Here is a 13422-nt window from a genome sequence, read left to right as displayed (position 1 = left end):
TTGTTCTTTTTATATTGCTTTATTACATTGTGTGAAATCCCTAGTGCTCAGGCCACAATAGGCAGAAGAGCACAGCAGAGCACAGATCAGCATACTGCTGCTTCTCCTCCTTCAGCTCTCTGAGCTACTTATGCAGCTGAGAACAGAGGATATGTGATCACTTATAAAAAAAAAAAAATGGAAAAATGTATTTATAATTTTTTTATATGTATACACAAATTATATCTGAATGTGTGGGGTTTAGTCTTTGGTGGGCCTGGTAATGTCTTTTTTGGCTTCCTTGGTAGATACGTGGGGCGTGAAATATGTTCAATGCAGCCAGCAAAGTGAAGAATAAGGATTTTGGTTTCCCTGCATTGTAATTTTAGTCTGGAACCCTTTACTATAAAAAAAAGTCTCATTTTAAATGTTAAATGCAATCATTGTCTTTGTTTTACTTCATGTAAACTGTCAAAAAAAGTGTTTTGTAAAACTAGTCTAAACTGCAAACAGTATTTAGGAAACTAATTAAGGAGACATGATATAATGAGGAAATCAGAGCCCTCTAAGATAATAGCATGCATGATTGGCTGACTTGTGTTCGGCATCAACATTCTAGCAGCAATGCTAAAGGGAAATATATGTTTATGTAGGTTTTGTTTGTTTATCTATATTTTAACTATAGTATTTGTCTTTTATGTAACCTCCCACATGTTGACCAAAGAACACCAGCAAAATATTACACGGGCAAGCTGATTTACAAAAAAAAGGAGCAAAGACCTTTGCCCATGGTAACCCAACACGTTTCCTACTTCAAGATACAACTTGATTGGTTGCTGTTGGCATCTGCTTATCTTGCTCTGTAGTTTTTTTGCTCTACCTTTATATTATTTCTGTACAGGATGCTGGACTGACCAAATTGCATGATTCCTGGGGTGCTTAAGCTACATGTGGGTGCTGGTACGGCTAGCTACAGGGTACCTGTAAGAAGTAAATTGTTTGTAGGCCAACATAGAGTAAGTTTATAGTACAATAGTAATTATTAATTTGAGGTTTTAACAATCACAAATATGTAATCATATGATTTTTAAAGTTGAAAAACATTAAGGCCTCGTACATACAAGTACATATTAAGTAAAACTCCTACCATATAAATTACAAATGGTAACGTTCTGTTTAATAGACCATATGAAGTGAATGCTATGACTTGTGAAGAGTCCATAACGCCTGTGGCCTAGGGTGGCAAAGGTCAATGCTAAATTATAGGCAGGCATCTAAAGTTTTAAATTGAAATGTGCAAGTTTAAAAATGAATATTTTCATTTGGCTTAGTTTTTGTGAACCTGTCAGACTTCACAGCCAGATCCTGCAGTTTAGTAGTGGGCAGCTTTGTACAGAACACATCCCAGGCTGTGCATTGGTTAACCAAGTACAAGCAGCTAAGTGTTAGGTTATCCCTCTGCTCATTTTTTGTTCTCCTGATTCCTGATGCTGTTGGCTTGGACAGGAAAAACAGCTGTGGTTATGTTGGGAACCTAGGGGTATCCCTTACTGACACTGCACTTTACAACATTGACTAAGACACCTTCTGCTGTATCAGTCTTGCCTTTTTTCACAGCTATTTGACACATTCGACAGCAGACATACAAACTGAAAAAATGAGCACCTTCTAGAATGTTTCAAATCACACATCAGCAAATTGGTATGTTTTCCTAAGATGTTGTAGAGCACCATGAACAGGGGCGGACTGACCATTTAGCCACTCGGGCACTGCCCGAGGGCCCAGGGTCAGTAGGGGGCACCATTAGATGCCCCTGGTACCTTTCATAGGCTTTTTTGGGTGTGGTTTGAGTGTGGGCAAGGACACAGGTGCCCCATGATCCCCTATTACCCGGGGGCCCCATGGTCAGTCCGCCCCTGACCATGAACACATTTATATTAAAAATATACCCCTCTAATCACCTACTATACTCAGTGCATTTGAATAGGCGTATATCATTGGTAGTCAACTGCTTATCAAACCAGGACTGATGTATCTCAATATATTTGGGTACTGCAGGTGAAGCTATCAACTGTATTCTAAACCAGGGGTCTCCAACTTTCTCAGAAAAGGGCCAGTTTACTGTGCTTCAGCTTTAGGAGGGTTGGGCTGTGGCCAGTGGGAGTAGAATATGCCATGGCATCAGTACCATCATTGGTTTTAATGGGAGAAAAAGCTCCCCACTGTTGATATCAGCGAGAAGAATAATGCTGCATTGATGGTGTCAGTAAGGGGATAGGTGCTACATCATTAGTGGAGTAATGCCCCAAGGGCTAGATAAAGTAACTGATGTATTGAAGAACTTGCAAACCGTACAATAACCTGATGGGGGAGCTCACCCGACCAGGAACTTACAGTCAATGAGGCGGAGAGTCAGTGGTAGTAGGCCCAAAATGAAGACAGCCCCTGACAGAGGGGGAAAGGGTGGCCTGGTCAGTCCAAACCCAAAAGAGAGCTTGCTGAAGTACACACATAGACACTGAGCTATCCCTGCTCCTCTGGAAACCCTCCCTACTGCTAAGACTGTCACTGAAAGATGGGTATGTTCTCCGTACACTAGCCACTTTGCAAATGTGCCAAAACCCATGGATAGGGACTTAAAAAGGACTGTGTGAACCAAGATGGCCATCAGGGTCACCAGGATGCAACACAGCCAAACAGTACTCTGCTCCAGGGAACCGAGCAAACCATAGAGAAACCATGTTTCCTTACATTTTCGTCCAGCTGCAGTACCGCATTGGATGAGTGCCACCTGCAGTGGAGAAAGAAGACTGCACCTGCCTACAGACAATGCATTAACTTCTTGCCGACCAGCCACTGTAGAAATACGGTGGCAGGTCGGCACGGCTGGGCAAAACCACGTTTTAAAACGTGCTGTTGCAAAACAGGTAGGGGGCTCACACGAGGCGTGCCACCGCCCTACCTGCACCGCTGATCCCAGCCACGGGTGTCAGTCGCCGGGTCACGGCTGGTCATTACCGGCCGTGTCCTGCTGATTAGCGGCAATCACTGACAGAGAGCAGGGCTGCAGTAGTTCTGCTTTCTGTCAGTTCCCTGACAGCTTCTGACACGCTGTTCCGGAGTGAAGAGTTTATCTCTCCCGATCAGTGTCCCCCCCCCCCCCCCCCCGTGCAGTACACACCCCCGCTCCCTAGTAACACACTCCCCTCATACAGTTTCAGTCAGTGAATAAAAAAGTTAACCCCTTCCTCCCCAGTGCCATTAGTACAGTGTCAGTGTTTTTTTTGTTTTGCACTGATCGCTGTATTGGTGTCACTGGGGATGTCAGTGACCCCAAGTCAGTTCCCCTCCAGTGTCAGAATGTCCACCGCAGTCCTGCAGTCCTGCCATAAGCTGCTGATTGCTGCCATAACTCACTGATCGCCGCCATAAGTCGCTGATCACCGCCATTATTAGTATAAAAAAATTACAAATCCGAGTATTTTTCCCGCCATTTGTAAACGCTATAACTTTCACGTAAACCAATTCATTTACATGTATTGGGTTTTTTTTTTAGCAAAGATGTCGCAGAATGCATTTTGGCCAAAATTTATGACGAAATTTGATTTTTAATTTTTTTTTAAGTCCAAAATATTGTTTTGTTTTTCAAAATTGTCCGCCTTAGTGTGTTTTTTTTATAGCGCAAAAAATAAAAAACGCACAGGCGATCAATTACCACTGAAAGCTCTATTTGTGTGAAAAAAAGGACATAAATTTCATTTATGTACCGTATTGCATGACCGCGCAATTGTCTGTTAAACTAGCGCAGCGCTGTATAGCAAAAAAATAGTTTGTAAACGGTATAACTTTCACACAAAGTAATCAATATACACTTATTGGGATTTTTTTACCAAAAACATGGAGCAGAATACATTTTGGCCTAAATTTATAACCAACTTTGAGTTTACTGTATATTTTTTATAGCTGAAAGTAAAAAATATTGTTTTGCTTCAAAATGTTTGATCTTTTTTTGTTTATAGTGTGAAAAATAAAAAGCGCACAGGTGATCAAATACCACCGAAAGAAAGCTCTATTTGTGTGAAAAAAGGACGTACATTTCGTTTGGGTGCAGCGTTGCATGACCGCGCAATTATCAGTTGAATTAGTGCAGCGCCAAGTAGCAAAAAGAGGCTTGGTCATTAAGGGGGGTAAATCCTCAGGAGGGCAAGTGGTTAAATGTCAATATTTATTATTGCTTCACCCTGCTGCTTCATACTCAGGGCTATGACTCAAGCTGTTCTTATAAATTGTAGGAGATACTAAAACACAATTATTTATATAGGATAACCCTAGAGAAGTCCTTGTCACTCCTTCTAGTGCCATACTCTATCTGTAAAATCAAGAATGACCCAGATAGCATTTGCCCATATGTCTTTTGCTAGATCTCCCATAGATTCCACAAGCCCAGCTCATTTACAGTGTATATACACACTTCAAAATTCTACTTTTGCAGTGGTATAAAGCCAAACCTGAAAAATAGTTACATAGTTAGTCTGGTTCAAAAAAAAGACACAAGTCAATCTATTTCATCCAATATCCTATACCCACAGTCAATCCAGAGGAAGGCAGAAAACCCCAATAAAGCTTCTGCAGGGGAAAAAAATCCTTCCTGATCCCTCAAGAGGCAATCGGATATTCCCCTGGATCAACATTACCTATAAATATTAGTATCCACTTATATTATGTACATTTAAGAAAGAATCCAGGCCTTTTATAAAACAATCTACTGAGCTGGTCAGAACCAACTCTTGAGGAAGTCTATTTCACATTTTCACAGTTCTTACTGTGAAGAAGCCTTTCCATATTTGGAGAGTATTATTACATTGGCTCAACTATTGATGACAATGCTGTTAAAGGAACAATATAGAACAACAATTGATGACACTATGCTGTGTTGCCCCAAGTGGCTCCGCACTAATCTACATTCAGTAATTCCTTGTTCCAGATCAGACCAAACAGCAGTGTGTCCCACTAAGTCAACGGTCACACCGCTGCGATTTAAAATTGTGCAATTTCAGCTGCAATTTCTGAAGACTTTATTGCTACTTGTGAAGATTTTCAACGATTTCTTGCAATTTGCAGTGCGATTTCCATTATATTCTATGTATGTGAAATCGCAACAAAACTGCCGAAAAAGTAATGCAAGAACTACTTTGGAAATCGCTGTTCAGCTAATTGCAAATGTTAAGACATTAACGTTCACATTCATTAGATGCGATTCCAGGTGCAATTTCAATTCCCAAATCACACCTGAAATCGCACCGGTATAATTGGGCAATGAGCAGTAATAAATTGTCTGAGACAAAGGTGAGTGCACTGTTCTTCTAATCTCTGCAAAGTATTGAAACCTCTTGATGTTGGGTAGGGACAGATCAAATGTTACCAATTTAGAAAGACATTTGTTAATTATAAATATTAAAATTGTGAATCCTCCTGCGCTGCTATACAGATCTATATAGGAGCAGCTAGCATCCGAACCTCCCCTTAAAGATGGATATATACAATAATGTCACATTGATGCAGCGCTATATGAACAACTAACAGGTGGATATATCCAGAGTAGGATCCAAGGTGATCCAAAAGGCGTTGTGGCCCTTGGGGGTCGCAGCGGGGAGGTGAGCGTGCATGCCTGCCGTGTAGGATTCTCACTTCACCTTTTCACTAAACACAGGAGCACGCCTGGAAAGCCTGTGTCTGCTTTATCATGTTTATTTGGTTTGAACCAATCCATAGAAGGGAGGAAAAGCAATACCACCTATTTGGGTTCCATTGAACCTATTGTTTGCACTGTATATCACCTATGTATCACTGAGTAGATCCGGCCAGATCTAACATCATAAAAAGATTTATTACATCATATTGTGTATATATATTGCTTATATTTCAATACTGTATGCCATTATCCTTATAGTAGGGTGGATATATCCACCTGTTAGTTGTTCATATAGCGCTGCATCACTGTGACATTATTTGTTAATTATAATCTACAGCCTTCTTTTTAAATCATTAACAGTTTAATTGTAGTCATAATTTGTTTAAATGCAGTTAAAAGAGTTAGTGAATGACATGATTTTCACATTTCCTGATGTTTTAGTAGAACATTCATCACATAATGTTTAGTATGAAGTGTAATTGCATTGTTTGATAAAAAAAAAAGAATGTGTGATTATGAGAAGTAAGGTAGTCACAAAACCAACAACCCCAATAAAAAGTGAATATATCCTTTTGAGTCCAAGGAAAATTTTACTTTTTATAGCAAATGCCCAATCTGCTCCTAAGCCATAATATGCAGCAGCATGGACAGGTCCCCATGTCCCTTTTGTACTGCTGCTGTTTACATTGCAGGCTGGGCTGGAGTCCAGCAAATCACCTGCAATAGGATGCTCACAGAGCTTTGCTATAATTGTATGATCTTGATGAAATATCAGCTGTCACCCAGAAACGAATTAAGGCATAATGGGGCCCCAGGCAAAGTGTCAGCTTTGGCCCCCATCCTTTTGATTGGCATTGACAAGGATTGCAATAGGTAACAAGAAAGTACTTAATTTATTATGTCTGTATAGCTATGGCCCATCTCATCAGACACCAACTCCCTACAGGTGTATCCTCTCCTGTGAAGCAACAGACAGTTGCCCAACTTTGATCAAGTTTGCATTCCCACTGGTTTACGGTAGGAATATTAAAGAGTAACTCCACTTTTTTTGAGAAAAAAATATTCCCCTCTGGGTGATCTATGCACATTGCAAGGATTTTAGCAAACTTTGTTTCAGATTCCAAGCTTTTGTTATTCTGAAGAAGTAGCTGTTTGTTTGTTTGTTTGTCTAAGTCAATTTGTAAAATTAATGTGAATGGGTGTGATTTATAATTATAAATCAGCTGCTTGAAAGGTGGCATGGTCTCCATCCCTTTATATGTGATTCTGTTTGGGAGTACCTCGTCAAAAATGACATTTTTGTTGCAGGGGATGCTCAAAATCTGACATACGAGGTGGTATCAAAAAGTTTTGCGACTAGTTTTGTAATATGCCAACAGATGGCATTATCGAGGATTGAGCTCATTGAAGGTCTTCCTGTTTTCTCGTCATCTTCCAGTGATGTTCTTCCACTCTTTAAAGCACATGTGCCAATCAAAACACCTCGAATTACTCATTGCAGGACATGTCAAACATCTCTGTGGTAGATTTGCACAGGTACACACAGCATTTAATGTTTGCTTTCTTTTCTAACTTGCTGTCCATGATGAAATAGCAGACATGGTAACACACATAGTCAGAATAGCACCAGCTGCACAGCTTTCATGTACACAGGACGATGTCTTTTGGCACACCGACTTATGAAGTTCAGTGCTCCCTGTGACTGTGTGTACAGCCTTGTGGCACTATCTGTTGGTGTGTTACAAAACTAGTCTCAAAACTTTTTGATACCACCTTATATATCTTAGTGCAGACTTCTGGAAAATCAGTGATCCAATCACACAAGCAGGAAATGACATTTCTGGGGGTGTTCTGTACACCATCTGTATACAGAATGCCTCCAGGTTGCTATATTGCATTTTACAGATGATTACAACACTGCAGATTGAAAAGGAAAGTTAGTTTTTAATAACATTCAATTACAATATTACTTGTGTTGCAAATGCATATTCTATATAATTATTTTTAAATTATTTTTCCCATGGAAGTAGTTACCATTTAAGGGCTATACCTGGGTCCCTGAACACCCACCAGGCCCTACGCTTCTATCTAGGTAGCCTTAAAGAGGATGCTGCTTTCACCAATGGATGATATCTGAAGTTGCAACTTCCATTTTGAGTAGGACAAAGAGAGGGACTGGAGATTAAGACAAGCAGAAGTTCTTCTGAATCCGAAGTTGGCCCTGACAACATTTATGACAGAAACATATTAAACAATGGTGAATAAAATATGTCACTACGTAACCTTCATAGCCTTCCCTGAGCCAGCTAAAAAAGAAGTAGATGGGTCATATCATCTCAAGGCTGGCTGAAATCGTTTGTGATTTATGAAATACAAGTGCTGAGTTGCACAGTTGCTCACAACCAGACAAGCATGTGGTGGACTCTTGAAGTCTGGTGAATCACTTCCATTTTTAGCTGATGGCATACTTCAAAATATTCAGAATTCACCTGTGAAGTTTAGCTTCCCAACTTCCAACTAATTTTACTTCTTGACAGAGAACTTTACTTCCATAAAAGCTGGAGGGCAGAAGTTCAGTAAAAGTGTAACACTCGTTTTGTAGACACCGAACTATTCTGTTACTGAATTAAAATAAATGTAGATATTCTAATGTTTACACCAGTCTTTCTTAACATTTTCAACATCGAGGAACCCGTCAAATAACTTTTCAGACTTTGGGAAATCCTGCATCTGCATCTCATGATACATTAATGTGATGGTCAATGGGGACAATTCTCCTTCTGCTTGTGGTCATTGGGAAGCATTACTGTCTTACAGATAGCTTAAAGGATCACTGGTGTCAGTGGAAATTTAATTGAGGCAGAAATGTGTCATTGTTCAAGGAACCCCTAGCAATCTCTAGAGCAATGGTCTCCGAACTGTGGCCCGGGGGGTTGGATGCGGCCCTTTGCTTGCCTTTATCTGGCCATTGGGGCACTTTTCCTCCCACTGACACCAACAGTGAGGCATAATTCTTGCTACTGCCATCAACAATGGGGCACTATTTCTCACATTGATGTCAATGATGGGGCACTATTCCTTCCACTGACACCCCAAATGGGGCACTATCCCACCTCCCAGTACATTAGATGCATTGTTTACTCCCACTGACGCCAGGATAATTTCTGCTCCCAATGGCCATAGTCTGGCCCTCCTGAAGTCTGAAGGACAGTAAACTGGTCCTTTGTTTAGAAAGTTTGGAGGCCCCTAGAGGAACCCAAGGGTTGAGAAACCCTTGTTTATACAAACAGACAAGGAATGTATAAAGAAACTGAGCAGAAATGTATTATAAATAGCCAATATTAGACATCAAGGGTCAGACCACCCAAAACTGATACCTCAAGAGCATGGAGGAGATTCCAGGAGACAAGGCATCTCATACAAGGCAGGACCTACAGGTATAAAAACTGATACTTCAGTTTTAATAGATACTGTGAAGTTAGGCTACCAAGTAATATTTTAAATATCTGTTGGAGACTCTACTAGCAGGATCTCTGCACCAGGGTACCAGTGTTGGTGCACCTGCTTTGGCCGTTATAAGAGGTTCCTACGCTACCAAGTGAACAGGAACACAGCTGGAAGTTATTACAGGGAGAGCTCACTGTTGGAATATCTAAGACATATAATAAGGTTGGGGCTTACTCGGGCCACCAGGATCCATTTATATATAAAAAAAATGTTTTTTCGCTGGACTAAGGCTTTAAATGTTAAAATATACCTAACCAAAACAGAATCTGTTGGTCTTTTGATTATTTACAACAATAAATGACACTTTGAGAATTTTGAGCAAAAAATTATAGTAATTGAATGTTCGTTTAAAGGAGCTTGACTCTGCTTGATGGCCATTGACTCAAACAAGGATGGTAATGCAAACATTCCTGTAGTACATATCTCAAAAGTCACGAGAATTTGTACTGATAATTCAGGTAGCCTTGGCTACAAGTGGCAGTGAATACAAAATTATACGTTTTACATTTGTAAGAAAGGAATTGATAGCTTCTTAGGTTTGCTGTTGCAGTATGTAAGCTATACTGTAAGCTTATCCCACAATTAGTCTAAATTAGTGTCAGTCTTTGTGTGAGTACATGAAGCCATTGGTAAAATAAAATACAGACATACCTATATTGGCTAAAGAGACAGCAAAAGCCTTCTTTCACAAGGGCAATCTGATCAGGTCTGTGTCAGTTTTTTCGGGCTGACCTGATCGGATGGTCCATGTATCCCTTTGTACTGGTGGGTGTAAATGGACTTGTGTCCGTTTACACCCGCCAACCTCCAATCCAATCCGGTCCGCTAAAAAAAATGGAAGGGGATCCATCCCCCTCTATCTAGGCAGATCGGAGGTCAGCCAGGTGTAAATGAACAGCGAGTCCGTTTATACCTGGCTGCCCATAGAGCAGGCTCTCACTGTGTCTGGTCTGCATAAACTTAACAGAAACAAATCTGTCATTTGCCCACTCTGCTCTGTTCAGCAGGAGATAAACAGACGGATCCCCTGCTGAGCAAATCGGATTCTGTCCCTTATGAAAGGGGTCTAAAGATGCCTAATGTCCAAGCCAGCAAGGTTATTTACAACCTAACCTAATATTAATCTGTTTTGTATGACTGTGTCATGTCTTCAAGGTTGTCATGTATCTGCTTAGATATCAAAACGTTGTGGCATTCACTATGGTCATGCGTGCTGTCCTCACTTGGCCACAGTTATTGTTCCCTGTATAAATCAGTAGTTTTTAACATATGTCAATCAGGTAGAACCAGGACTGTAGAAAACCCAGAGCTTGGATACGAGGGCTTTCAAGATCAGTTAAGGTTGGTGTAAAGTCGGTTTTTGCTTTGTTTTTATGCTTCCATACAAGTCAGTGTGAATGCAAGAAAAGGGCATGGAAAATGCATCTCAGTCTCAGACATTCGTGTACACTAGCCCTAATTTTGCCCATACAATACACATATGGCCAAAACTTTTTTTTTTGTTTTGGAAGGGTCAGTTCATTTTTTTGCTGTATGTGTTTTATTGAACAGATTTCCCAAGATTTCCCCAGATTCCACGGGATTCCAAATCACAACAGAACACATGACATTTTTTGGTGCCATTATTCCAAACCACTTGACCTCCAGAAGGTTTTACTCCCTTCATGACCAGGCCATTTTTTGCTATTCAGTACTATGCTACTTCTCAACTGTTAATTGCACTGTCATGCAACAATGTACATGATTCCCAAGATCAGTTAAGGTTAGTGTAAAGTCGGTTTGTGCTTTGTTTTTATTCTTCCATACAAGTCAGTGTGAATGCAAGAAAAGGGCATGGAAAATGCATCTCAGACATTCATGTACACTAGCCCTAATTGTGCCCATACAATGTGGTGGCATGTCAGGTGTATAGGAAAGGCCTGATTACTCTCAGTGCCACAAGTCATTTGAGTACGACCAAGTGTTCCATAAACTTTCAGGTTAGCTCTGCTGACCTAGCAAGAATATGTCAATTGGGGGAAGGGACAGGAACGCAGGCAGACATTATCAGTGCCACTTTTCATGGATGAGAGCAAAGCAAACTGGGCAGGATTTTTAAACTGCCCTTCAATGTTCCTTTCCAGTTTTTGACAGGGCTTGTCTGACTGTCACCATAGATTGGAAACCAGCCAAACTGGGCAAATGTCATCTCATATCTATGATACACTTTAATCTATTACATGTGAATTAATCAATTATTAATCTACCACATGCATGACATGTACGGTATAGAGCTAATGCTTGATTACAAGACCTATGTTGTCCCCGAAGATTGATATTAATCTCTTCCATTAAACTAGTACAAATTATTACTTTGACTCTATGTTTTCTTACTTCAAATGTGCATTCTTAAAGATTAAACTATTCATGATTTATTATGTCTAAGGATCTTATTTTAGCATAACGCATTTTGTAAAGGTAAATTAGGCAGAAAAAGACTGTCAAAATGCAATGAGCAGCATTTATTTTCCTTTCTTCATCACTCACCTGACACTTCTACAAATCCATCTCTGGTTTTCACTGTCAGCTCCTCTGGCTTGAAACTTTGTACATTAACACACACCTTCCAGGGCTGGCTGGGGACAGACACAGTATTGCGGGCTTCGGGGTATCCTGTGTAGCGGGCACTATATCCAGGTGGGGAGATACCAGCAGTCCTTGCTAGGCCTGATCTTAAAGGACCTGACCAGGAGGCAGTGAGTCTGGGCCTTGCCCAATCAGGCCAGTCCATGGTTAAATCTTCTGGAAATCCAAAATCATCATCCAGGAGACGGGATGAGAGACCCTGATCACGGAAAGGATCGCGGACTCCCCTGGGTCTGTTTGCAGGGTAATGACAAGTGAAAGGTAACTGACTGTCAGCCATATCGGAATAAAGATGTAGGAGATGTCAATGCAGACAAGGCTCTGTTATTTCCAAATGATTTTGCTGGCGGTCAGATAATGTTTGCAGCTGAGGCCGTATATTTCCAATGAATGAATAGCAAAAGAGTGAAGTTGAGCCAAGATAAATTAAAAGTAACCTGAATTCTTCAGGGATTTAAGCAGAGTCATTGGGAGTGAGTAGAGCTTCTTGATCTTCCGGCTTTAGACTGCAAGTGACTTGCACTGGCTAAAATAAACATCACAGCCATCAGCCGAGAAAGTTCTGTAAACTTCTGTGCTGCAGTGAATGGCTCCTATTTATATCATCCTCTAATGCTTGCAGCCTGTGGCCTGTCAGCTGGGTATTTGGAGCCTATGAAACACCCTCCAAGAATCTGCTTTTGTAACAGCTGATGACTCCCAGAAGGGACTGGACTTGTTACTCAGGGTGTCCAATTTTAGACGGCCTACTCTTGCAGGATCCTCCTTTCTTTTTTCCTCCCCCTCTCCTCTCATCCTCTTTTTTTTTGCTAAGCAGGGATGTGTCTGAACACATTAGTATGAGTGTGCATCTGCATTTAAAAGATGCCATTCCTTGAATTATGATTTCATTACTGGAATTAAACTCAAGCCATTTACATTTGCTAACTTCTCCTCTTATATATTTGGATCCTGTAAATAATATCGTTTTTATGCCTTATATTTTTATTTTCAACATCAAGGGATATATAGTATACTGCATATGAAAAACCGACGATAGGAGGAAATTGTTGTCACTTTTTCTAGAAAACTCTATTGGCCTTCTTTTTGTCATTGTCATATAGACCATTACACAGTGAGGTCCCTTCTTTATAACAGATACACATATGGCCAAAACTTTTTTTTTCCATTTTGGAAGGGTCAGTTAATTTTTTTGCTGTATGTGTTCTATTGAACAGATTTCCCAAGATTTCCCCAGATTCCGCAGGATTCTAAATCACATCAGAAAACATGACATTTGTTTGGTGCCATTATTCCAAATCACTTGACCTCCAGAAGGTTTTACCCCCTTCATGATCAGGCCATTTTTTGCTATTTAGTACTGTGCTACTTTAACTGTTAATTGCGCTGTCATGCAACAATGTACATGATTCCCAAGATCAGTTAAGGTTGGTGTAAAGTCAGTTTGTGCTTTGTTTTTATTCTTCCATACAAGTCAGTGTGAATGCAAGAAAAGGGAATGGAAAATTTAACTCAGTATCAGACATTCGTGTACACTAGTCCTAATTGTGCCCAGGGGCGTATTTACCACAAGGCAAACAAGGCACTTGCCTAGGGCGGCATTTTTCAGGGGGGCAGCA

The 13422-nt window shown here is 40.5% G+C and overlaps 1 protein-coding gene across 1 annotated transcript in view; it reads right to left on the bottom strand.

The window, feature by feature from the left end:
• HSPB8 (heat shock protein family B (small) member 8) overlaps positions 1-12463 on the bottom strand; it is an 82666-nt gene extending 70203 nt beyond the window's left edge. Inside the window, exon 1 of the mRNA XM_089677347.1 lies at positions 11705-12463. Within this exon, the coding sequence (XP_089533473.1) occupies positions 11705-12083 (379 nt within the window). The 5' untranslated portion in view covers positions 12084-12463. The remainder of the gene's footprint in view (positions 1-11704) is intronic.
• Positions 12464-13422: the final 959 nt, after the last annotated feature.

Source organism: Staurois parvus, unplaced genomic scaffold (assembly GCF_062004578.1).
Source record: "Staurois parvus isolate SC_StPar_1 unplaced genomic scaffold, SC_StPar_1.0 ptg000014l, whole genome shotgun sequence".
In the NCBI taxonomy this organism is placed as follows: Eukaryota; Metazoa; Chordata; class Amphibia; order Anura; family Ranidae; genus Staurois; species Staurois parvus.
This window is presented reverse-complemented; position numbering and strand designations above follow the sequence as displayed.